The sequence below is a fragment of the Temnothorax americanus genome, unplaced genomic scaffold (genome assembly GCF_048541705.1).
Source record: "Temnothorax americanus isolate GAGA-0224 unplaced genomic scaffold, ASM4854170v1 Scaffold29, whole genome shotgun sequence".
NCBI classification, from domain to species: domain Eukaryota; kingdom Metazoa; phylum Arthropoda; class Insecta; order Hymenoptera; family Formicidae; genus Temnothorax; species Temnothorax americanus.
This window is the reverse complement of record NW_027509432.1, coordinates 26,051-54,023: the sequence shown is the minus strand read 5'-3', so window position 1 is coordinate 54,023 and position 27,973 is coordinate 26,051. Positions and strand designations below refer to the sequence as shown.

General features: G+C 32.6%; 1 protein-coding gene across 8 annotated transcripts; it reads left to right on the top strand.

The window, feature by feature from the left end:
• The first annotated feature begins 12 nt into the window (after positions 1–12).
• On the top strand, positions 13–27,278 carry Scrib (scribble planar cell polarity protein). Of its 8 annotated transcripts, none has more exons than XR_013257595.1 (36): positions 13–573; positions 1,022–1,139; positions 5,205–5,283; positions 5,409–5,498; positions 5,615–5,735; positions 6,096–6,388; positions 6,513–6,646; positions 6,771–6,882; positions 7,053–7,219; positions 7,645–7,802; positions 7,891–8,001; positions 8,150–8,377; positions 8,647–8,883; positions 9,032–9,116; positions 9,745–9,909; positions 10,060–10,235; positions 10,359–10,496; positions 10,597–10,749; positions 10,837–10,917; positions 11,016–11,837; positions 12,994–13,101; positions 13,230–13,409; positions 13,945–13,974; positions 14,543–14,701; positions 14,789–15,160; positions 15,466–15,624; positions 20,104–20,541; positions 20,900–21,011; positions 21,108–21,164; positions 21,292–21,406; positions 22,396–22,501; positions 22,737–22,850; positions 22,968–23,096; positions 23,331–23,531; positions 24,039–24,134; positions 24,747–24,886. XR_013257595.1 is itself a non-coding variant. In XM_077410286.1 (35 exons), exons 1-35 carry the CDS (start codon positions 412–414, stop codon positions 24,757–24,759), a joined length of 5,919 nt encoding a protein of 1,972 aa, XP_077266412.1. In that variant the 5' UTR covers positions 13–411; the 3' UTR covers positions 24,760–24,908. The 8 variants fall into 8 exon arrangements, 6 of the variants coding, with proteins under 6 accessions (XP_077266412.1, XP_077266411.1, XP_077266407.1 ...); XR_013257594.1 differs by lacking the exon at positions 24,039–24,134 and adding an exon at positions 27,118–27,278 and having other exon boundaries at positions 14–573; positions 24,747–27,035; XM_077410286.1 differs by lacking the exon at positions 24,039–24,134 and having other exon boundaries at positions 23,331–23,527; positions 24,747–24,908.
• The last annotated feature ends 695 nt before the right edge of the window (positions 27,279–27,973 follow it).

The window sequence follows — 27,973 nt, the reverse complement described above, 5'->3', positions numbered from 1 at the left end:
CGAAGGGTGAAGGCGGTGACGCGGCGGTGTAGCCCGTAGCCCGTAGGCCCGTAGCCTCGCGTATACATACGTACGCGCGTACGTACGTGTCGCACACGCCCGTAGTCGTAGTTGATTCGCGTGGTTTCGAAGCAACTGGGAGCTGGGAGCGACGCGAACAACGCGATCGGTGCCATCGGTGGTTCGTCGATGGTGTCGCGATGACGTCAGATCTCGAAGCATAGGTCCCGAGTCCCGAGTAGGGCGTGAAATCGTGCGTTCCGCCGTGAGCCGTGAGCCGTCCTCGTACGCGACGTCGGTCGTCGGATGGAAGTATGCGCGAATAAGAGCGCGGGCGCGCGAGACCGTTTTATCCACGGGACGATTATGTTCGGTGCTGTTTCAACGTGATCAACGGCATCAACGGTGACCATGTTCCGCTGCATTCCGATTTTTAAAGGGTGTAACAGGCAGGTGGAATACGTTGACAAGCGTCATTGCTCTCTGCCGTGCGTCCCCGACGATATCCTGCGATACTCGAGGAGCTTGGAGGAGCTTCTGCTGGACGCGAATCATATCCGCGATCTACCAAAAGTAAGCGTCGTCGTTCAGTCTTCTCTAACTTTTAACTCTCGACCTCGACGGCTCGACTCTCCTACTCTTATCGCGCCCATCTCTCGCGCGAGGGGACGCGACACGCGTATACCCTCCATTTCCATTTCCACGTATTGTATTTCTTCCTTGTTACGCTTCTCACCGTTGTATTTGTCACGTCCTAACGTCCTAGTCTAGTCTCGCCGCCGCCGCCCTCGCGGGATACGACCAGGATCGTTCCGTACGCGACTGGATGAAATCTGGATGAAAAACGCCTTCTACTCGTGCATGTCCGTTACTTTTGTTTCCTTTCTCCGTTGTCGCTTTACGCGAAATACCCGATTACCTAGGACAGCTAGCTAGCTAGGACCTAGGCGATCGAGGATCGAGAATACCCCACCCCCTCCCTCTCTCTCTCTCTCGACTAATGTATTTCTCGTCGTTTCAGACGTTCTTCCGACTCCAGAGGCTACGAAAACTTGGCCTGAGCGACAATGAGATACATCGTTTGCCACCGGACATCCAGAATTTTGAAAATCTCGTCGAGTTGGATGTGTCCAGGAATGGTGAGAAACGTATTCGATATGGATCGCAAAGCTGTGACAAAGAGATTTTTGAGGGCGCGCGATAATCGCAACCGAGCTACCGTCAACGCCGTCTAACGCCGTCTAGGAATTCGAGCGATTAATCGTAATTAATGTTGTTGAAAGAGCTTCGTTAACGATGTCTCGCGCCTGACGCGTCATTGTCGTTCTTATTGTCGTATTGCGTCCTACTTTTTCGGCGTTTGCCGGTCCGGTCGAAGGTTGACCGGCCCGGGCCGCGGACTGTTTTACAAAGAAGAAGGCAGGCGCGTAAAGGAGCGATTCGGCGACTTGGCGGTAAGAAGGATCGAGATTCGAGTTGAACGCGTAACTAGCGTAGCTATCGCTTTCGTTGCGTTGACTCGACGATCTACGAAGTTGGACGGCAAAGTTACTGGAGGAGTATGTCGCGTTGCGCTTGTAATATTGTGGCTACGCGTTGACGAAAGTAATGAAACTCGTGTAACGGTGTATTTTCTTTCGCTTCCTCTCGTCGTATCCTCCACCGTAGCGCGTCCGCGTCCGCGTCCGCTACCGACGCCACGGCCACAAGCTCGCGACTCGCGAGCCACGATCGCGATCCGCCACGTCGCGTTGACGCTGAAGCGGCCGAACTGAGCCGAGCGGAGCCGAGTCGCCCCGCCTGTCACTGGCGCCTATCGTGAATATTTATGTTTTTCAAACGTATTTCAATTTATTTCACATTTTTCTCTTCTCTCTCTCTCTCTCTCTCTTTTTCTCTTTTTACGAATTATATATTTGAAATTCGACGAGTTGACATTTTTGGGTCTCGCCAGGTAGAAATATCAACTCGATTATGCGCGCGCGCGTACAGGTAGAAGTAAAAGTAGAAGGAACGACGGTGCGGCGGCGAGGAGAAGAGGGAATGACGTTCCGATTGCGATAAGAGAAAATCGGATCTGGTATTTTTATTTTAGAGACCAATAGACCATATACGGTATCCGTATCTTTTACACCGGTTAGCCGGATAAACCATTTTTGCACGGCGCGGCGGCGCGACTCGGTAACGTTGGTCGCGCGTACCTACCCTAAAATTTATTTCGAGCGACCACGTCGACTAGATATGCGTCTTCCGATTTTGTACCGCGTATTGATGATTGTTTATTGAAAAAACGTAGAATTTTTTGGCGTATTTGTAACAAATATGACGGAGTATACATATTATAGTCTGTATCAAGACTATCGAGCTACGCCGCAAAGATGGAAAATTGCGAGTTGGAAATTAGAATTCGACCAACCGGGTAATTTTGATTTTAGTCCGATTTGTCAAATTGTTGGTTGGTCGAATTCTAATCCGTCCTTGATTGATCCTCGATTGATCCTTATTTCCTTAATTTCCGATGCATAGTCTCGTCTCTCGTACGGACTAAAGAAAGATTTTTAATTTTTATATTAGATTAGTGCTGCCGATGGGCGATGATTGGTTGAGGTTGAGACTGTTGAGAGAGAGAGAAGCACGCCACGGCAGTCGCAGTTTATCGACGTTCGGCGGCATCGGCCACACGGTCGACCGGGTTGACCGTGCACTTATTGTTGCATGTTTGACTTTACGTTGCTCCAGTATTTTCTGTATGACTATACGATATATATATATATATGATATATCAAATATATCTACGTATAACGGCACTTACTTTTACCTTTTATCAAAATCTAAACGTCTAAAGATAACGTACGTCCCACGTGATCGCAAAAAAATATCTAGTCTAAGCCTCTAATTGTAATATCTGCCGATCTCAAAATTGGACGTGAATAAATTTTCAGCGTGCGAAACGGAGTCTGATCGCGACGTGCGACTATTGCGAGCAGTTCCGAACTCGAATAAAAACGAATTATCTTGACGTTTATCGTCGCTTGTTCCAGCGTATGTATGTACAAACATTTTTCATATTAGCGTTATCGTTTACAATTGAAATGACTAGCGACGCGCCGCGGCGCCGCGCCGTTCTCTAGTCGACGCGAGTCAACGCGTGATAGACGGAGGCCGCGTGTATACACGCGTATGTGCGCGCATATAGCGTCGCTATCTGCGTAAGTGTAGGCGATTTACGATTAATTATGCATTGAGAAAGATAAGTTACGTATTTAGTTCCGTTTGCAACGATATCCGCACATTCGTTGGCACTGACTCATCTGGAATCCGCGCGCTGTAACATCGGTAAAATGAGCGCGCGATGAATAGCCGCGATCCGCGATGGATCTATCGCGCGACGCGGCACGCGGCACGCGGCACGCAGGACGGAACACGGAACGCGAAACACAAAACTCCGTCGCTTGCTCGAATGCGTAAAAGGTGAAAATTGCGCGATCGTAACGGGTTTCGGATCGAGAAGGCGAGCTACGAGCTACCGCGCTCGCTCGAGATGGCCATTGACTGCTCTTAATAGATCTATGCCTGCTAGCTGCTAGCTGCGAGCTGCGAGCTCGCCGTGCGCTTTCCAAACGCTCTAGTCTTCCTTCGTCTCTCGTGCGTATATACATTTGTACATTTGTATTCAAAATTTTGTTATCGAGCCGATCCGATATAATTTGGTCCTGCAAGGCTCAAGGTTGTTCCCGTTTGAAAAGATATCTTTGTTGGTAGTTTTGATTTGAATTTTCAGAATTCCACACGCGTATTCAGGCCTCGTTTTGTACTCATTTTACGACCGAACGGAAATTACTCGCCGATTGTTCTTAGGAATCGAATTAGAGATGGAATGGAACTCGTTTTAACGAGTTTTAACAGTCGAATCGAAATGGAAATAGAACTAATAGCGACTAGCGAGATTTCTTCTTGTCCTCTCTCGTTCTTTTACGTGCCAACACTGCAAACACTGCGTGCAAACGCGACGTGCAACGGAGTAACGATCTCCCGTTACCTCTCTGAGGTAAATTACAAAGGCCGAGGGTGGACGTTTCGAGCTATTTATAATGTTTATTGCGGTTGCATCGAAAGGGTGCATGCTTGCCGCTGACTAGCCACGATGCGGTAGCATATGAAAATCGACGTCACTTGTATAAAAAAGGGGGTAATACGTCCTAGACGAACCCTGGTCTAGGGAGACCCTGGATCCTCGACTGTCGCGTCTCGCGTCTCGCGTCTCGCGTCTCCATTCATCCATGTAGCTATAGAATCGGGCCTCTTCTACATTAGTTCTTTATTTATAGTGTAAATTGACCGCAGGTCGACACTCGGCTTGGCAATTTTTTCAATTCCAATATCAAATCTATTTCGGTAATAAAATGTCAAAGAAAATTCAGGCTTGTCCCCTGATAATTAGAGCGTTCATATATTTCTTAACTATCCATTTTATAATTAGATTTATTTTAACAACGTCTAATTTAACGAATAAGAGTTTATCCATGAGGCATCGTGCGCGAAAAACTCATATTTAAAATTATTTATTTAATAATTATATATTTCTAATAATATTTATAAGCTTTCTCAGTTTAATTTTATGAAACGTTCTTTATCTCAAATTTTTGTCGAAAACGTTTTACAGAGTATAATGACTTTGCGCGATGTTTTAAGTAGACGACTGAAAGAAGTTGTCGCACGGCGCGGACGTTTTTTTTCCTTTCTTTTTTCGTAGCGGAATCACGCTTTGTTGTAATTTCCTCTCGTTAGTAATGTCAGTATCGCGGTGCGTTTGACTCTCGGCGATATGACGCGACGGAGCCACTCTGGATGTGAAGCGAAACACGCGGCGGAGCAACGAGTCGAGTTGTTTTTTATTTTTCTCATTTTTACGAAATGTTGAGTATGGCTGAAATTAAGAAAGTATAATAAAGAGAGCTGAGAGAATACTTTCTTTAGTGAAAATTAAATTCTATGAAAATTATTAATAATTCTGTGGAAATATAATTCTTAACGGGCTATCATTCTCTTGAATGAATAGTTAAAATAAGCGACATTGCGTTTCAATATTTAAATAATCTTGCTCGTTTATTGCACGCGCGACGGCAATATTGCGTATGTCTAATAAAAAAGAGAATTAAATCATTGTGACTGAGATTTGTCTTATTTTATACTTTATATTGTAGATATACCGGACATTCCTGAAAATATCAAGAATTTGCAAGCGCTACAGGTGGCAGACTTCAGCAGTAATCCTATTCCAAGGTTATTCAATTATTCTTTCTTTCTTAATTTATCAATCTTTCTTCTATCTTTCTTCTGCATTTTTTTACATAGGATTTTTTAATTCAATCAAAGCAATATAAATTTTTATTAATCGTTTCTTTCAGACTTCCAGCAGGATTTGTACAACTAAGAAATTTAACTATACTTGGACTTAATGACATGTCTCTTACAAACTTGCCACCTGATTTTGGAAGGTAATATCAAAGTAAACCCTCTCAAAAAAGCTACAATAATCTATGTGTATCAGGTATTGCTATATAATTTTATTTATTGTTTTATAAATTATTGAAAATGTATATTTCTTTTGTAGCTTGGAGGCACTACAGTCACTGGAATTAAGAGAAAATTTGCTCAAATCCTTGCCTGAATCGCTCTCCCAGCTTTTAAAACTCGAACGGTTGGATCTCGGTGACAATGAGATCGAGGAATTGGTAAGTTTTGCGTTTTTTTTTATTGTGATTTTTAATAACGCAAGTGAATGAAAACGCTCATATCTTTCGAAGAATAATGTTTTTTCTTTGTTATATATATATATATATATATACATATTTTTTTGCTGCTCTAATAATGGATTCTTAGCATAGATATCTTACGGATAAAAATATTATCCGCGTAAGATCGATAAACTTAAAATTTTTTCTATTTAAATTACCTATTCAATTGCTTTTTCAGCGATTTAACAGTTTTACATCGATCTCGATTAAACTAACTTTAGTGATAAATTTTAGTCAAATTAATTAAAAGAAAGAATGAGAAGAAATAATCATCTTCATTGTACATTCCCTTTCTAGCCTGCGCATATAGGAAAATTACCAGCGCTACAAGAACTATGGCTTGATCACAATCAATTGCAACACTTGCCACCCGAAATTGGTGAATTGAAAACATTGGCGTGTTTAGATGTTTCGGAAAATCGTCTAGAAGATCTTCCTGATGAGATTGGCGGTTTGGAATCATTAACAGACTTACATTTATCACAGAATGTTATTGAAAAGTTACCTGATGGACTCGGCGAATTGAAAAAGTTAACTATTCTTAAAATAGATCAAAATAGACTTTCTACCTTAAATCCAAATATAGGAAGGTAACCGTATAAAATTTAAATTTATATACATTAACTTAATCTTAATCTTAAATCTAACATAATCTTAAAAGTAAAGATAAGATTAGTTGGAGATAAAAGTTTGCCCATGTTTTGTATGTTTTAGGTGCGAGAATTTGCAAGAGTTAATTCTTACGGAGAATTTTCTTTTAGAGCTACCATTGTCTATAGGCAAACTTTACAATTTAAATAATTTGAATGTTGATAGAAATAGCCTGCAATCTTTGCCGATAGAAATTGGTAAGATGATAAAATATATGATTTAGATTTTATTGTGCAATATTGAATGTATAAAAGTAAACTTTAAATTATAAGAGAGCAAAATTTAAATAATCCGATTTAATATTTATTTTTTATTTTTTAGGAAATCTGAAAAAGTTGGGTGTGTTATCTTTAAGAGATAACAAATTACAATATCTTCCGGTTGAGGTGGGACAGTGTACTACTCTTCATGTTCTAGATGTATCTGGCAACAGGTATATAATTTTTGTAGTTTGCTTCTCGCACTCACATTATTGTTAATATTATTATTATTATCAAAATTATAAATATAAAAGAAGAGCGAGATATAAAAATGTTACATTTGGATAAGGTATACACTTTTTTAAATTTGTTTTATTAATATATTAAACTTTGCTATATACAGGTTACATTATTTACCATATTCTTTAATCAACTTGAATCTGAAAGCGGTATGGTTAAGTGAAAACCAAGCGCAGCCAATGTTAACGTTCCAAACAGATGTTGATGAGGAAACGGGACAAGAAGTACTAACATGTTTTCTTTTGCCACAATTGGAATTTCATCCTGATGGTTAGTAATTAAATTGATCATTCTACTTCGTTGATTTCTTATCTGGAGATTATTCTGCAAATTATCTTAAAATATTTGTCTAGTGATATTTTAATCTTGTATAACAGATTTATTTGAAAAAATGTTACAAAGTTTATTCAGATGTACGCAGAATGCGCTAAAGCGCACACACTGATTTGCGTGAGACACAGTGCGAAATAAATAATTAATTATTTTTATTTTTTATTTTATTTTTTTTATTCTTCAAATTTTTATTCGGAAATGTAGTATGTAAATTCTGTAACTCGGGTGTATATAATTGTAAAAGAGAAAATCTTTAAGTAAAGTCTAAAATTAAATGGAAGAGATGGCTATCCTTATGTAATTATTTATTTTGATTTTTATACATTTACCAATATACAATATAAGCAGATTTTATTCTTTAGATTCAGGTAGATTGGGCATGCTAGTTGGTATGAGAAATGTTCAAGGTTGTGAAATGCGTGAGCTAACAAGTAGCGACGATGAAGGTTGGCAAGAGAGAGAAGCATCAAGAACGCATTCTGTGAAATTCACTGACGAGCCACCAGAAGCCGATAAAGAGGTGCGTTTATTGATTTACAAATTTTTTACAAGTTAGTTTGTATTATTTTTTGTTTTATCTTTTCTTTTTTATTTATCTCAACTAATAGATTCCATTTATACGTCAAAACACACCACATCCAAAAGAATTAAAAGCTAAAGCGCATAAGTTATTTAGCAAAGGAAAAAGTGAAAGTCGATCGGAATCTACGGATGAACAAGTAAGTCTTACGATTAATTTATTCTTTTTCTAATATATTTTAATTTGTCGAATAAACTTTAACTGTACGTCTTTAACTTTTTATAACATTTTTAATGGACTTTATTTCGCATTATCTTGTAAAATAATTTTGTTCAAACTTTTTTCAGGATGTTTCTCAAACATTTGGGTTAGATAAAACAGAATCAGAACCACCAGTCAATCCAGTGGACATGCCGCAATGTGTTTCTGAGCAGGAAGAATATGTAGAATGCAATATTACACAAGATGATCATAAAATGCAAGCACTTGACATCGAAGCTGATGTCGGCACAGATATTCAACTTAATAAGGAAGCAAATAATCTTCCCATTCAATCTTCCACGGAATTTTACACAGTAAGTAACTTGTGGAAAAATCTGTTTGTTCTAATAAATAAACGAGATATTATCTTTTATCCATTGTATTAATTTTTAACACATAAAGAGTGCTTATTGATTAAACAAAATGTTTGTATAAAAATGTTTATATGCATTATAATGTACATATTAATTATAATTTACTCTTGTATTCTCATATATTTATTTATATAAAATATATATAGAGAAATTATATACATATAAAGTCTTTTCATTTCTTACTAAATTAAGAGTGCTTATTTTCGCAGAATGCAAGAACTGAAAATTCTGTACCAGAATCAAAAGAAAGAGATGATGAAGAATCGGAAAATGAAGATGTGCAAAGACACGTTGAATTTAGTATTGTAGAAGACGCAAATAACGAAGATGTTTGTGATTCAAATAAACCGAATAAACTTCAACGTAGAGACACTCCACATCATCTGAAAAATAAACGCATTCATACCGCAATTGATAAAGAAAAAGTTGCTTCTATTATTGCGCAGGTTGAGAGATATTTTATATATTATTTAATAAATGAATTTTACTTTTATTTGTAATAATTATAAAAATATTTAATGTGCTAACAATTAACTTTCTGTTGAAGAATCTGTAAGAATCGATAACAATTAACATTTATTTATACTTTTATAGGCACTTACAAAAAAAGTTGATGAGACTTCTACATCTTTACCATCACAAGTAGAATCTATGGAAACATTCGACACGCATAGTCAAGGTAAATTTAAAAATTAAGTTGAAATAGAATTATAGTTCCATTATAGTTTAACAATTTGCATATTGCATTTATTTATAAAATAATTTAAATTATTTTATTAAACATTTGTTTGTTCAGTTTTATTAGAATTATGGCTATTAATTTACGCTAATAGATTTGATTTTTTGTGAGACATTTCTTATAATATATATATGTATATTCATTTTTATTATAAAATAATGATAGAAGATTTTAAAGATTTTCTTAGTATATGATTCATTTTGATTTTATCGCATAGTAGAGGAGGGAACATGATAAGATATATCTCTTACCCTACCTATATGGTCTTATCTCTAATTCAGTTATCAATGTGTCTCTGAATAGTACGCGTTAGGAAGTTGATAAATTATAACAGTGTACTTGTTATATATATGTGTGTGTGTGTGTGTGATATTTTTTATATAAATAAAGTTATTTTATATGAAAGATAAATCACTTAAAGTGTAACATGTCTAGAAGATATAAATGTTTTATTAGAAATAAAAGGATTAGAAAAGGTAAAAATAAATATTGACAAGCATACCTACAGCAAGGTAATATATCTATTAAATGGCATCAACAATGGCTAATTAAAGACTTGTTATTGTAGATGCAACATCTGATATTGAACCAGCATTGGAAATACGGGAAGAGCAATATGAAATTCATATAGAAAGAACGACAGGTGGACTAGGTTTATCAATAGCTGGTGGTATTGGGTCGACACCTTTTAAAGGCGATGATGAAGGCATTTTTATTTCAAGAGTTACCGAAGGTAAACATTCATTTACAAGTAAATAATTTCTGAATTTATCGCATTGATGCACGTTATATATATGATTATTTCTCTTTTATGGTTATGAAATATTCGCTTATTATATGTTATTATATGTTTTATGATAATTTATTCCATACATTTATTCAGGTGGACCTGCAGACTTGGCTGGTTTGAGGATAGGAGATAAAGTAATATCTGTAAATGGAGTGTCAGTAGTAAATGTAGACCATTATGATGCTGTGGAAGTATTGAAAGCGTGTGGACGTGTACTTGTGTTGGTTGTCATAAGAGAAGTTACAAGGATTATTCCGCCATATGAACAGGTATAAAATAGTTGTTTTATTATTTTTTATTTGATTAGGTAATATCACATTAATTTAGTTGCCAGATTATAAGTTTTATTTCAAATAAGCAAGATTAATATTAATTTTTGTCTATTATTTCAGGGACCAATGAGAAAAGATTCCGTATGCTCTAGCTTGAGTACAAGTAGAGCACCAAGTGCAACATCTTACGTTTCATCTACAGCATTGTCACATACTTTAGAGAATGGCGACACATCTATGTCTCACGAAATTGGAAAGGTAACGTATTTATGTTTTTAAGCATTTTTAAATTTCATACCTTTTTTTATATTAAGCTACATTAATGATGTGAATTTGATATACATCACGTGTGTCACAGACGAAAAAGATTCCTGAGCCTATAATGGCTGTAAAAGACAATGAACCTATGGTATCCGTTCTCTTTCACACAACGTTAATACGAGACCAAAATGGGCTTGGATTTAGTATTGCCGGTGGAGAAGGTTCGCCATCGTTTAAGGATAATAGCGATGTAAATACTTGTACAATAAAATTTATTTTTTACTATTATTTTAATTGCGATTAATTACTATATATTAACTACCGACCACATTTTTAGGCAATTTTTATCTCGAGAATAACAGACGGCGGAGTTGCCCAAAAAGATGGTAAATTATTAATTGGAGACAAAGTAATATCCGTAAGTCTGTCTTCATTAAATCTGTATTAAATTTGTATTAGACGACAAAATTTAATGTATAAATTAATAATTTTTGTGATTTGATTTGTAATTTGCAGATTAATGGAGTAGATATGAGAGGAGCGAAACACGAACAAGCAGTGGCTTTACTTACAGGCTTAGAAAGATTTGTTCGATTAGTAGTCGAACGGGAAATACCACTTTCTCAAGCTAATCTCACCACCGTTGTAACTCCTTCTGAAAAATCGCCGCGTGTTATAGGCGCACCAAAACCTTACACAGGCCTGTACAATCCTAATAGTTACATGGCAAATAGACCTGGATACGGTGGATATCGTCGCTCCATGGATGCCGACAAAGCATTGACACCGAGTCCTACTTCAAAAACGCCACCGTCTCCACCGGCATTATCCGATACCGTGAAATCCGATGTCAATGAGATGCCTAAAATGAATGGTGTAACTGATTCAGGAAACACTTTGAAGAATGTTTTACCAATATCTCCCAGCCCGACAAGTAATCAAACGTATCCGCAGCCAGCTCCGAGGCATAGTGTTTCGCAGACGACACCTACAAATAATGCTGGTTCTGCAGCTATCACTCCTCATGTAGAGCCTAGACCAGCATCTCCGCAGGAAGACATACAGGTACCGAAGCCAATCACCAACGAGGAATTTCAAGCTATGATCCCTGCTCATTTCCTTCGACCTCCAACATCCTCGCCTTCACCAGACTCCCATCAAGGCCCCATTGTGACAGTGACGATAAAGCAGCCCGATACTTTGCCTGGAGATGTTAGTTTTCCTCCAGCTCCTACCACACTCGGTAAAGTTACTGAGACCGTCACAAAGAGTACACTCACCGAGACCGTCGTAACTAGAGTGACTGACAACCAGTTGATGCAACCACTTATTATCGAGGTATGTGCCTGTTAGTTAGAGAAGCATCAAATAGCACATGTGTATTGCCAATGTAGTCTTACTTCTGTAGAAGCTTCATTATATTTCATTGTTTTCATTTTTTATCTCGTTTCTTTATGTTCTGTCGTGCACATTTACCGTTTCAACAAAATTTCGCTTAATTTTATTATATACATAACGGAATTTTAGATACGTAGTTTAGGCACATTTTTATTCTAAAAGCTTTTATTTGTATTTTTACTTTTTACATATTCAATGATCATTAATTATCTTTATTTATTTGTCAAATAATATTTTAATTTTTTACATAAAGCTTATTCCCTGACTGGCAGCGACCTGAAACTTAATCAAATTTGTTCCAAACGACAATCAATTCCAAATTAATGAAAAACATATTCTTAAATTCTCTTGAATGCTTATTTTAACATTCCGAATTTATTTTATTTCAAATATAGAAAGCACAAAAAAGTCAATATAACTAAAAGAATTGATTTCATCTTTATTCTTTTTATACATTATCATTTTTTCCTATGATTGTCTCCCTAGCTTTTTCTTTTGCATAATTAAAGACGTAATTGAGATATATTTAAGCAAATATTTAGGCAAAGTTGCGATTAAAAAAAAAAATAATTATACATAGAAATATTATCGTAAAAAATGAAGATTGTACTGTAGACAATGAAGACTACACTATAGTTATTTTATGCATGTTTGAACATTTGTATCTTTTTAACTGATTTCTTTATATGCGTATGTGGACTTTTGCTCAATTATATTTCTCTCTTATGTCTATTTTTCTATATTTTTGTAAAATTATCTAAAAGAATATATTAATGGGATGACCTTAGAATCAATTTTGATAACTATCGATGGACTATAATAATCACAGTCTGTTTTATCTTCTGACATGGGAATAGGTAAGTAGTGTAAAGATTTGTTTCGTCCCATACCATTCTTAACAAAATAGAGTAAGTGGAGAAGTATCGTTGTCACTGTTTTATTTCAGTAAAAAGTCTATAAAAATCCATAGCTTGTTCTATCCTTCACATACTAAATATTATACACTCTAAACTTTTGTTCTGGTTAAAATCTTTGGCACTTTACAAAATTAAAACCTTTATTTGAATGTGCAACTGATTTAGTAATTATTGTTTAGGATGTTGTCCTTGTGAAAGAAGGTTCCTTAGGCTTCAGCATCATAGGGGGAACCGATCACTCGTGTACACCATTCGGTGCAAAGGAACCGGGAATTTTTATATCTCACGTAAGTGAATCTAGTATACTCTAGTTTTATTTATTTTACTTTAGTGTGGAAAATTTATTACTTTTTATATACTTGTATACATGTAGGTATTTATTTTTATATAACTGTACTATATGTCTATATGCCAGGTTGTTCCTGGTGGCATAGCAGCCAAATCCGGTAAACTGAGAATGGGTGACAGAATATTGAAGGTGAATGGTACAGATGTGACAAAGGCTACGCATCAAGAAGCGGTAATGGAACTTTTAAGACCAGGCGATCAGATCGTGCTTACCATTCAACATGATCCACTTCCAGAAAGTTACCAGGTAAATAATACACTTACATTTTTAACGTGACATTGCTTTTAAACAGCTGTTGGTGATGCTTATAGAGCTGTAAGTCTACAAATTAAATATAACTTTATGTGTGTGCAGTTATATATTACAAAATAACACATATTCTTTTTATCATTTGACAAACCCATTTTACGTTTATATTATATATACGATAATTTGTATTTCTTAAAAAAAAATATACGTAGTATTACTAGCATCTTTGAAATATTTATTCAGTATGCAACACAATTAGTACCAATGATTTCTTAGTATTTCTAAATTATTAATCTTAATTTTTTATATACACGTGCACATTTGAGAAATTATTCTTTAGAGAAAAGGTCACTTTAACTTTTATGCTTTTATGCCATTTTATTAAATAAATAATTCTTAAAAAAATTTTTTTTTCTTATTTTTTATTAACGTTTTCAAGGAATGCTTGTTGTGAACACAATAGCACTCGGTGCTTTAGCGTGTGATCATTTTTTTACCTAATGCAGTTTTTTTTTATAATTTGCCCCACAAGCTGGTCGAAATAGAGTACATTCCTGTGACAGTAAGTACTCGATGCATTTGACATGACCGTAATTTTTGTTCTCATTTATGCTTATCCCTACACCATGGCTGCAAATTTCACTTTTATATTATAATGAATGAATGAACTCGCTTTTGCTTATGCCGTGCAATTTCACATACGTATAAGAGATTTTCACTTTATATTCAAATGCTTTTTATGCTTCACCGTGCTTTCATGCCACTAGTATTAAATGCTAAATAAAAATAATATGACTTTTACTCTACAGAAATTTAATCGTACTTGACCTGTTTCTGCAGTTTTTTAAATATTAATATTGAATTTCTCTAAAACTTACTCGTTTAAAGAATACTGTTAAAATATGCACAAATAAAGTTTAGTATTGAAATTAAATAATTTATTATAAATACAATAGTATATCTTGAAATGAAAGGCGATTATTTATTGTTAAATAACAATAAATATTACAGTTTTGTGTGTGCATAATATTTTTTATTTTTATATTTTTATACGATAGAGTCTAAGAATTCTAAAACCAAAAAAATAGTAAACTATTTTATATAAAGAGAATTGATGTAACTTGTTTTAGGAGTTAGTAATAACCAAGGAAGCAGGTGAGAAGCTTGGTATGCACATTAAAGGAGGACGAAGAGGACAGAAAGGCAATCCTTTGGATCATACCGATGAGGGCGTTTTTATATCGAAGATTAATTCGGGTGGTGCAGCTAAAAGGGACGGACGATTGAAGGTAAGTATATATTTGTAATATTTGCATATTATATCTTCTTATTTTAACATATTTAATTTATGCTTAAGTTTATATATTTTATAATAGGTTGGAATGAGGTTACTGGAAGTCAATGGCACATCATTATTAGGTGCAACTCATCAAGAAGCAGTCAACATTCTTCGCTGCTCAGGGAATACTATTACGTTGGTTGTGTGTAAAGGATACGATAAAAGTGACGTTGAATCAATATTAACATTATCTGATGATAAAGGAGTTAAAGGGTCTCACGAAACTAGAGATCCAACTACGGACGATACTAAATCTCTGTCACAAAGTGTATCCAGTTTAGACCGAGATGATGAGGAAGCTGCGATTCTTCGACAAGAACAAGAGATGAAAGCGGAACTTGTTGCCTGGGAACAAGAAGAACGAGAACGTGCGCTTGTAGAGCAAAGAGAGAAATCCACGCCTGAAAAAGTAAGACTTATTTATTTTATTTGTACACGATAAGTTTCAGCAAATTGTGAATTCTTATGTTTTTTTAATACCAAATTTTGAAATTTTTTATTTGCTATGATCTACATTCAAAAGCGTATAGCGACTACTGCACAGAAAGCTATTATTCTTTTTTAATTTTTGCAAAAGATACAATTATTTTATAAAACGAATGTAATTTACAAAGACTTGTATAAGTGTATTTTCAGAAATTCTAAATTGGTCATAGATATGTGATAATTTAAAATTTGTTTTATTTATACTTCCTGATTCTGGCTTTGATATAGGTAATGGACGTTGTACGTGCGGCAGAATCATTAGTAAGCAAATCAAATAGTCCTGTTGATATGGTTGTACCACCAAAATCACCCGGGGGCACTAAAGATCTCAAAACTACCACGATTGTTATGAGTAAACATACACTAGCACCTCAAAATCCTAATAACGTAAGTATTACATTATATATTTTTTAACAGATGTAACAGTACGTGTAGCGTGTCTCTTGTATATACGTGATGTACTAAATGTCCCAAAATCATCTTTTTCTTATAGATTTTTTGTTTAATTTGTGATGTTTACTTGAAAAAGAATTCAACACCACTCCTTTTAGTAGTTTATTTTGCGCATTTCTTATAGTTTTATTTGTTTATTATTTGGTTAAATATTGTAATAAAAACGAACAAAATATTTTTACTCATAATTTTATCCTACATATAAATAAATAATGGATCTATAGTGACTTTTTTATGATGCATTGCATGGGATAATTTTATTTCTAATAGCTTTATATATCTAATAGTCAACAATTAATAAATCTTATTTTATCATTGGCATTGCTTTTCTTCTATGTTCTGCATGGCTTTCTGCACGAAAATAATGTATATTTTGTGTTCTTTTCTGTTTATTCATTTTTTACTGTTAATCTACAAAATAAAATACATATAAATCTAAATTTATTTATTAAGTGCAAATTTTAAACATAGGAAAGAGATAGAGAGGTATAAATTAATGGACAGAATTTATAATATTGTTATAAAACATTTAATTTGCCAGAGAGATTTGAACTAGACTTGATAGCTAAATTAATTGTCAGCTCATTATTTTGTATGAGACATTTTAATGCTATTAAATTTAATTCTGACAATACTATGTAACTGCACACAAATGTGCATTTCTGCATGAAATGTGAAAATAGAGGAGAGAGAGAGAGAGAGAGAGGGGGGGGGAGTGGAACCGAAGAGAAACAAATTTTATTTATATCTCATTATGTTAAAAGTTATTTAAATGCTTGTTGCATTTTTCACAGAATTGAATTGTCAGAATTTTTTCTTGAGAAATTTCTTTATTATTAAGGAACGATTTTATTGTTATGAAACAATAGTAGCTTCAGTTTTAATAAAATAAGAACGTTCAAAATAGAAGATGTTTAAAAGTTTTAATTTGAAACGTTTAAATTAATTATTTTCACACAGGTTTTATCTAGAAATAATTTGTTGACCTAACATAATTTTTTCAAGTCTCTAAATGTTATATACATTTTTCGTATTAACATTTGTTCGCAATAGGAACCGAAACATTTTCATGGAATTCGTAAATCATCATGTAAATATGCGACCTACTTATCACATAATTTCATTAGGTACTCTTAATTAAATGGCGCATGAAATGTACAGTTGTCAATTGTCTTTAGCATCGCATGATCTCCTGAGCGCCAAAAAGAGAGATATTTCACATGTTTACAGACAGTGGAAGATGATAGTGCTACTTTGGCTGCCCTCTAACAGGAGTGAGTCGTTCATCTTTCTACTCATTTTTCCTGTGTCTGCGTCCATGCCTCTGATTCCGCAGGACTATGCCATATAACAAAACATTCTCTAAGAATTTAAGAATTGGCATTAACTCGCGTATAATCATGGTTTATTGCATTTTTATATGTCGACTAGTATGTCTACTGTTACACAGCATAGCTATTGTTACTCCATTTGTTATTAATACTGCCATTACAACATTAAGTATTATTGAAAATATGCTGATGATTGGGTTGAATCTATATAATTAATTAATTTTTTGCTTTGATGAAAATAGGATGAGGATTTAAAAAAGAGCGTGACGCGTAAATGTGATCTTATCCGATTACGCGTATATATATATATATATGTGTGTGTGCGTGCATATATTATGTATATATTTCATTTATTCATAGATATCAAATAACAAAAGGGATATTTCTGTGATAGTTAGACACAATATGTAGTAAAAAATTTGTCATATATTTAACGAGATTTTTTTAAAGTAACATTTGCATATTAATGCATACATTCGTTTGCAGTGAATTTGGTAATGTACGATACATATAAGATATGATTGCTACAGTTAATCTCGATTAATCATTGGGTGATTTTTCCCAGCTATCGAATGAATGACCACTAAAAATAGGCAATTTGTGATACAAGAATTAACTTTTTAATATAACAAAAGTCTATATAAACACAAGCTTTTAGAAATTTTCTAGTCAGATTAATGAAAATCTTTCCATTAATGTAAATATTTCGGTCGTTTAAATAATGAAATTTTATTACGTACTCAACGTTACATATCTACGTATTTACGTTTTCTAATGATAGAGAGCACTGAAAAAAAAAAAAAATGATTAGATTAATTTAACGATTACTGTTACTTTTTGCAGGAATAAGTTATATAAGTGTTCTAAAACTTTTATAATGTATAAACTTTTAACTTGAACACAAGTATTATGTGTTACACATTGATTAAAAATAATTTAAAAGGCTAAACAATTTATATATATATAATTTTTTATAGTGGATTATCATCTGTATATTAGTATTGTTATTAATTTTGAAGAAGTATATAATAATGTGCTTTATTATTATAATATTATATTTGATGCACAAAATTATTAACTATTAATTTTATTAATTAAATATATGTAATTAATTCATAATTACGTATATATATATATATATATATATATATATATATATAGTAAGTATTATGACATATTGCACTCTTTATTTTGACTGTAATGTTTTGTTTTTTCTACTGAATTTTTTATTTAATTTATTTATATCAAGTTTAGAGTTTTTTAAAAAATAGTTGAAGGTTATACTATCAATTGCTATCATTTTTATCATATATCAGATAAGATCGACTGTTTTGAAAAGGTATAATAACGTAAATACGCATGATTAACTATTTTACTCTATAAAACGATGTTATTATTATTCCGTTCTAACTTTTCGTGCAAACCTTGACGAGAGAAAAATATCTTAAATTGTTAAGAGTTATAACCATGTTATGAGCGTGTTTTGAATATTGGCCTTTGTCTCAGTTAGACTTATTAATAACCTTGACAGTATATTAGTACTACAATTAAGTCATATCATTATTGAAATTTGAATCAATGTATCAATATATTTTCTATAAGCATTATATGTTCATATAACTCTAATGGACCAGATGTTTATATATTATTACAAACTATAAGCTAATATTTACAGATATCTGAAAGATGTTAATGTTAAAGTTCCAGTTGATCGGCGTAGGAATAAAATTTGGATGTTTTTAAAATAATCTGCCTATGCACAAAAGTTTTCAGAAAGTTATAGTTATCCCTGTTGTGAAATGTACATTAAGATAAAGATACTTTTTTTCATAACTATATATTTAGATAGGAAGAGAATATACATATATGGTATGTGTATATATAATTGGAGGGTATATTATTTTACTGTAAGATAGTTTACTTAAAGAAACCGATTCATACTACGTTGTTTCATATAATATCCTACAGTAGAGGAGACTGTTTATTCTACAAAACAATTTTTGTAGAATCAAATTCTTTATCTGTCTACGTCCTTTTTCTTATAGTCCAACAAATAAATAAAATGAGATTTTTATGACTTTCGAACAAAACATACTTTTTTGTTCTTTAACAGTAGCTTCAAGAAGATTGAATATAAAAATCGAAGATTGTTTCAAAGCAAAAATGCTTATTTGGATTTACTTAAGTATTGCAAAAGTGACGTAGGGGTGTGAAGCAATAAAAGTAAATAAAATATACAAAGTTTTACGTTTGAATGGTACAAATATATTTTCAATGTCATAGAAAAATATGTAATTTAAAGGGAAATGCAACACACATACACTTTGAATTATTCTACAGGATAGAAAATATAGCCCAGTGAACGGTCGCAGGGTAACACAGTGAGACGAAACTAGCTAGGTGTCCCAAAGTATTCGAGGTACATAACAGTCTCCACTACTACATCGATACGTACGATGAATAGGGTACAAATATAGGATATAACTTTATAAAATGAAAGAACGTATTTAACATACCGATCATATGTTTACAAATTAAATTATGCGCAACGTTGCATGATTTATTGCAATAATAGTACAATTGAAAGATACACTATTGAACGTATAGACAGTCATAAGCAAAAAAGATGATCGGACGAAGAAGTTTGAAATTCTTCTTTAAATCCTATATAGATTTTGTATGACATGTAGCATTTGTGAAATAAATCTGTTTTAAAGTCTAATTATCAAAGGATTTAAGGATATTCGTATTTTATGATCTATTATATTAATGTTTTATTTTATTATTTTTAATTTTATCGTTTATCTATCACATAAAAGTAAATAACGATTTTATCGTTAAAGAAATTGAAGAAGCGTTTCATAAACTACAATTTTATAGATTAGTAGGGTGGTGTTGGAACATAATCAGTATATATGTATTTTGTGTTATAATATATATCTATTAATTAAATAGCAGTATGTGTTGTTGGTTGCTTTGCATGTAATTGAGTACTTTAAGATGAACCATTTTATTTTATCTCAGTTTAAGCCATGGTCCACTAACTAAGTAATTAATATAATTTTCCATGTTATTTATCCAGTCAAGAACAAATGAGACATCTGGAACATCAAAGGATTTTTCTTCGTCCAAGTCATCTACGATCCCTGATCTTCCTAAGGCAGCAAATTTTGAACGTTCTACTTCTATGCAAACTTTACCTTCTCGAACGAAAAAAAAATCTTTGCCAAAACGCAGTATTACGTTTGCCGATCTGCCACCGTCTTTAAAAAAAAGTTCTGACTCCATCAATTATCTGTCCCATGTTAAGCCTACATTATCTAAACTTGAACAATCGATTCGGCCATTGCAGGAAACATCTACTTCCCTACCACAAGTTATTTCCTATCAAACACCTGCACGTTTCCAACTTCCCCCAACACCTCTAACTGCTCCCGAATACTGGGAAAACCTTGACATCTCGGCTTCTTTTAGCAAGCGACAGATAGCACGTTCTGTTGATGGAAATTTTCAGGTTGAGGTGGGTTTCAAAAGCATGTCTAACTAATTAACATATTAATATGTATGTATGTGCGCTCGCGCGTGTATGTGCGTGTGTGAATGTAGAAACATACGAACAAAGTTTTTGCTATAATCTAAGAAATTAATTTTATTAATTAAATCCTGTGAAAGCATTACTATAAATTTCTTTAATCCAAACCAATCTGACCTTGTCTATTTTATTTATAATATGTAAATATTTTTATAGCATGTAGGATAGATGCAATGCATGATTTCTTTTATTTGAAATAATTATCGCTTACAACTGTTCTATATATATATATATATATATAAAATACGTCAAACGATATTTACTTGTGTAAATGTTACAAATACAGCAATCTCCAACCTCATCTCCAACACCACCATTGACGAAAATGTCAGTCAGCGATAAAAAGAAGTTATTTGAAAGTGCCATGGAAGAACATTTGAAACCCTCGCCTAAACCAGGTGAGAATATACATATACTGTTTGTGTATATCATAATTACATGATTAATAATCGATCAATAATCGTATAATGTATATGTATGTGTATATATTACAGATAAAATATTCAGTTTTTTAAGTCAGGACGAAGTAGAAAAAATGCGACAAGAAGAAGGTAAGCTCTTACTTGTAAATATATATGTAGCTCTGAATTATATTATTTAAATACCAAATTTTTATTTTATATTACGTCATTTATTTCGATGCTTGAAAATAATTATAAAAACCTTCTTCTTTTGTAGAAAAGAAAATTGCAACTTTAACGCGAGACGAACTCAAATCATGGGCACAACTTGATGAAAACGAAGGTCTCGAAGATTTAGATACAATGGATGATCAGGATAATGGACGACCTAAGTAAGATTCAACATTCACGTTTAAATCATTCCTTATTTCGAAAGAAACGTAAACTGCGTATTACGTTATATATTCTACGCACGGATCAAATTGAGGCATTTATATGTATAATCTATTAAATATAAATGGCATTTAACATATATTTATTAATCTTTGCCTTGTGGCATGGACTTACAAATTACTAGACTGTCGAAATCTTCGAATAGCTGTCGAATAGTTTCCGTAGTATTCAAACAATTAACGATTAATTATGGTTACGGTACGAAAATTGAGATTTTTGACTCATTTTTCTAGTGTTGATAGTATATTTTAAACTGGCCTATTAAGTTTTCTTTCCCCCGTAATTGTATAATTATGTTTTACATGTATACATGCAGCACATATTCTGTACATTTATTTACTGCTAATGAGTTTTAGATATAAATTCACAATCCAATAGCTTATGCATATATACTTTCATGCTGTATATTGTTATTGCTTATATTTATGCCTACGTTTTAGTTTTGTATACAATATATACGGTAAATAGCAATATAATTTGTATTAATTTTATTACAGAAAATGAGGGGGAAAAATGTTATACGAGACAGATTTAAATTAAATTGATATAAAAATGATGAAATTTTAGAACCTAACTTTCTTTTAAAAGCTTCTAGTAGATTCCATTTTCCATTAAATTTAAGAATACTTCTTAAGATTAAATTACATTTGAAATATATTATTTTATAGTCTAAACGGTTAATACTGTTTATAAATATATAAAATATGAAAAACTGAATTATATTTCTTAGTAGCAGCACTCACAATTTGTCTCTGACAATTTTTATATAGATACAACGCATTTACATGTACTTGCTACAAATTTGTGCAACATTTGTAATGCGAACAATCTAAGTCTAAATAATACTAATTTTATGTTACCTCTTTACTTTTTATAGTTCATATAGCGTATATATCATTCGTAAAAATGCATGTTCGTTACCTTGCAGTAGCCGACTGAGCTCGCGAACTTCGATCCCTCTTATCCAGAATGTTCCCAGCAGCGTGCGGACAGCAAAAGCAGAACGTCGTTTGAAAGAACGTTTAATGCAAGAGGTATTATATTTCAATATTTATTTATTTAATATTTTATTTGTTTATATATTAGATAAACGATAATGTATTATATGATGTAGGATTTTTAATTAAAATTATAAATAAAACTTTAATATATTCAAAGTCGTTACGCTTGATCTACTAGCACATAGTTATATAAATTACCGTAATTGTATCTACTCTAACCGTGCAATGTCATTTTTGAAATTCAAAATGTCTTTTCTTTTAATGATAGGGTCTTATTTCGGACGAAGATGAGGAACACCTTTTAAGCCCTGCGGAACAACGAGCACTTAGGGCGGAAAAACGTGCTGCTTGGCGACAAGCGCGTCTTAAATCTCTCGAACAGGTAAAGCTAAAAGAGATTCTATACATTTATATGTATCGATAAATACATAATATTATGATAATAGATCCGTCTTAAATAAAATAATACGCTGCGTGTTTTTTTTTTTTTTTTTTATAGGATGCGCTTCAGGCACAGATGGTAATCAGAAAGATGAGTGAAATAATGGACACTGCTAATAAGGAAGAAGATACGCGTGATGCGACTGATGCGACCGATCCTGCTCCTGATCAAGAGAAAACAGTCGAGGTAAAAATCTAGAAGTATAGTGTTCTAGGGCAAAGTTAATTATATAATTTAACATGTATAACAAGAATCTTCAAGAGAGACAATTAATCTGCAAGCTTGATTATTTCAAAGTTATGTGTTTAACCCATTTGTCTACTAATCGCTGTCTTGCTCGCCTAAACTAACACAGCCTTCATGAAGGAAAAAATAATGTTATTACAACGGTTCCCGTTTGTCTGTCTTTTACTACCTTAGTTTACTACGTTACGGCCGTCTAGCGCAGATTTTCCTAAGCTCGCTGTGCGCAGTAAAGTGGGTCCTCCTAAAGAGATACGCGAATCCGAGAAAGTAGTGGACGAGAAGGTCACTCGGCGTACCGAGGAATATCTTGACGAGGTGACGGGCGAACGTCGTGTACGAACTGTCGAATACGTCGAGAAGCTCATTGAGCGGCAGGTATTATACTTGTAAAATTTGGCACGAGCGTCAAAGTACCACATTTATTACATAAATGAAGGGAATAAAGAGCACAATTATAAATTATCACTGTTGCAACTATCTCTGGAGTGCACCGTATATATTTAATTAAATCCGTTTTGTTTTTTATTTTTTTTTATTTACGGGTATAGATGGATTATTCCATGCCAGATCGCACATATTTTGGGATACTCGCGATCTTATGATACATTATTAACATATATTGTCTGACAACTGATTGATTAAAAAACTATTGTCGATAACATTATTTAGGTAAACGGTAGGAAATAAATCATTAAATACAATGCTGAAAAGCACCTAAGTGTAAGGCGACATCACCCAAATTCACCGTATTTTATACACGTTTACGCTAAAAAATACATTACGAAAAATATTAGAAGAAAGATTATTTTTTCTTGTGCTTTCGTGCATTTATATAACATCTGTGTACTGTTTGTTCAATTATTATTGTGTTATTGTTTCAAGATTCCATCGCTTACATCGATGGTACATTACGCACCATCGTGAACTATGAATGTTACTTCTACTGATCTCACTAACAACTTTTTCCTGAACTCATCGGTAATTTGGTTTTTTTAAATATGGTTTTTATGTATATGGTTTTAAGCTCATGGCTTTATATATCTATATGCAATGTGCGCATGATTTATTTTGTTTATATTTTTTATGCTTGATGTGCTTTCTATTGCATGTAGAGATGTGGTAGAATTATGCTAAAGAAAGTGTAAAAAAAGTCAAGAAACATTTATAGGGCAACTACTTAACATATCTTTTCCATTAAAATTGGAATTAAAATCTCATTCTGTGAAGTCTATAAGTACAGAAATGAAGAGCGATGGCTGATGTATGTACATACGTCTTCGCATACGTGTGATGGAAATTGATATGTTATTTGATCTGTATACATATATATATATATATATATATATATATATATATATATCTTAAATCTTAATATATTTATATATTCTACAGACACCACACACCACACACACACACACACACACACACACACACACCACACACCACACACCACGAGATTTTTGGATTGTTTCTGTTAAACTGTAAAAAATTGTAATCGCACTGTTTGCAATATATCCTTTATAAATCCAGAACGTATTGCGCAAAATTAACTACGATTAAAATTTACAATATATACATTTTTATAACTAGGTGGAAACCTTGAGGGAGAAGATTATATCATTGGAATTAAGCAATGCGGAAGAAGACGTAGAAAGTATAACTGGCACTGGTGCAAGCGATGCTGAAAGTGAAAGTGAAGATACCACGGGACAAAGTATGGCTGTTAGTACTGTAAAAGAAAAGACAGATTCTCATCCTACGACCGACACATCTGAAATTGCGAATGAAATTTCTGCTAAAACAAATGAAAATATTACTGTTGCATCTACAAAGAAGAAAAAACGTAAGCGATCAAAGAAAGGTCGTCACTGACAAAATATTTTTATGTGTATTTTAAACGATAGAATAGGTACAAAACATTGATGTTAAATAGACTTGAATCGAAAAACCGACGAAATTTTTTATTATTCTAATATTTTACTATTACGCAAATTCATTGTGTAATATCGTTTTATGTGAATATGCATACATTTATGCTTATTACATAAGCATAGATACATAAGCATAGATAAATAACACAGACATACATATATACTTATATGCATGTTTCAATCGATTCTTTTTAATTTTCAATGCATCAGTACATGTTATTGTCACATAAATGTCCTTGTATTTTATATAAGTGCCCTTTTCTTTTTCTCTATATAAATTAGTAATATGAATATAACAAAAATGGCGATCTAGCACTAGATCTAAACGTATTGTTTTCAGTGAACATGTAACAGGTATCTACACAAAGCTTCATAATTGTTTCAGTGAATACGCGATATATTATTCATTATTTCTGTGTAGAAATATATATATATATATATATATATATATATATATAGATAACTACCATTTTTATTATATTCTGTGTACGTACCATGTATGTTGCGATTTCATAAATCTAACGTGTAACAGAAACTGGTGAATTTGCATATTTTGATATTGAACATCGTGTTATTTCATATATTTCACGTTTACTTGGAATTTTGCTAACTCATCGGGAAATATAAAGTAAATTTATAATTTAAGAAAAAGATTAAAAATAAAAAAGTAAAGTAATATTTTAGTAACAAAGAACTAACGTATGGAAAATTATAACATTTATGCCATCTGTTATTATTTTTTGGATTTTTTACATATTTTAATTTTATTTTAATATACGGATGTTTTAATCTAATCCGTTTTTATTCTACCTTTTGATTGTGTAATAATTATATACATGTACACACGATGAAATATTGAGGCAAAAGACATAATAGATATTACACTGGCGAAGAATTTTCAGACCCTATTGCATTTTTTTATTATGTACATGATAAAAGACATGCTCTTCCGTTTTTCTATAAAATTCTTCGAAAATTTTTATAATCGTTTCTTTAGAAAGATGCTTTAAAGATGTGATAAAACTATGCAATTATAGTGTTACATACATAATTACGACTATGTTTTATAATCATGTGCAGTATAACATTCTTAAAACGTCCATTGTCATATACTGATTATTTATATTCATTGAAACATGATGAAATGTGTTTTAAATTGTTATTTCTATAACTGCTTTGCTAATATCATGTAAAGTGCATTATAGGTAATTTAACTGTTGCTGAGACAATGTTTAAATTATAGACTTTAGATTGACCAATGGGCTTATCTTATGTTTGTAGAATATTTTATTTATTTGATTTTAATATATAACTTTTTTACAAAGATTTTATTTTGATCTGAAATAGATTATTGTAAGAAAAACAAATTTATATTATTTGAGTCAAATAAGAAAATATCAAATTTCAGTTTACTTTATTGCAGATTATTCGTGTTGAGGAGCTACCCAAAAATCAGGGGTAAACGTAGATTATTACAGTTTGATCATTTTAATATGTAATCAGAACAAATTTTGCATCTGCTTCCATACATATTTCATACTTTGGATGCATTTTTAGTACATGTACGCGAGACTGTGAAAAATTTAAGACATCACACTTTTTGTGTAATTTATCATTCATAATGTATTCGTAATATTAATATGTCTTAGATTTAAGAATATTATTTTATACCGACCATTTTTTTTACATTATTAATCCAAAAAGTAAGCGGTTAAAAATATGTATTTATTTGATAGACAATGTGAATAGATATGGATTTTCCAAGTGTAAATAAGTAAAATTGAATGAAATTGCGATTATCTGCTGTTTAAAGTGCGATTAAAAATGAGGGACCAATGAATGAAATCAAGTAAGCTCGTTTGCCGTTGTAAGAAAGGCACTTGAAAGATACTATATTATCGATAATGTATGAATAATGTAATGGAGAGTTAAAACTTTGCCTACAGAGGCTGCGTTTCGATATTCACTGTGTACGTTACGTAAACTATAGATTTTCAGTACTTGCAGTGAATATCGAAACGCAGCCAGAGTATCACACATCAAACAATGGGCATATATAAGCGAGTGGAGAAAAAAACATAAGTTTTATTTCACTAAACAATAAAATCAATCTATCTAATTGAAATATTTTATCTTTAACTGTCCCAAGCGCGCACGCGCGCACACACACACACACACACACACACACACACACCAACTATTTATTAATATACCATAATTTTAAAAATCAATATTTACTTATCAATGTTGTAGAAAATTACATATTATCGATGTTATAGGAATATTATCAAAAGTGCCAACGCGTTAGTACTTTTTCATATAAGAATATATTATGTATCTCATTAAAATATCTATTATCACACAAAATTAATGAAAAATTTCTGTCTCTTGTGTGTATCTCTCGCTCCCTTCTCAATTTTACTTTGTCAATGTAATGCGTCGTTATCGTGTAAATTGTAACAACATAGATCAAATATCTAATTATATATATATATATATATATATAGGGCGGCGGTGTGGTCTAGTGGTAGAGCGCCAGACTCGTAATCTGAGGAACCAGGTTCGAGTCATATATATATATATATATATATATATATATGGGTATATATATGTATGTGTATATTGCCTTATAAGCAAGATACGATTCTTGCCTAAGTTTTGGATTTAAAAATGCGTCCAACTTTAAACATTACATAATTTGGTTTTGAAATGTTGCAAAGTATAAAATTATTTATTACTTATGTATTAACTATGTGTTTTAATGAAATAATCTTGTATTTTTTGTTTCTTTATTACTATCTAAATTTGAAAAACTATGGAGAAATGTAAAAAATGCCGAATATATATATAATATATATATCTTACATATAATACGAGACGCACGAT

Bases quoted from the DNA above. Each gene is read 5' to 3' on its own strand.
- Scrib (XM_077410281.1), top strand. From the start codon at position 412: ATGTTCCGCTGCATTCCGATTTTTAAAGGGTGTAACAGGCAGGTGGAA. The intron at 1,140-5,204 runs GTGAGAAACGTA...TTTATATTGTAG, and splicing joins GTTGGATGTGTCCAGGAATG to ATATACCGGACATTCCTGAA. The intron at 8,378-8,646 runs GTAAGTAACTTG...TTATTTTCGCAG, and splicing joins CTTCCACGGAATTTTACACA to AATGCAAGAACTGAAAATTC.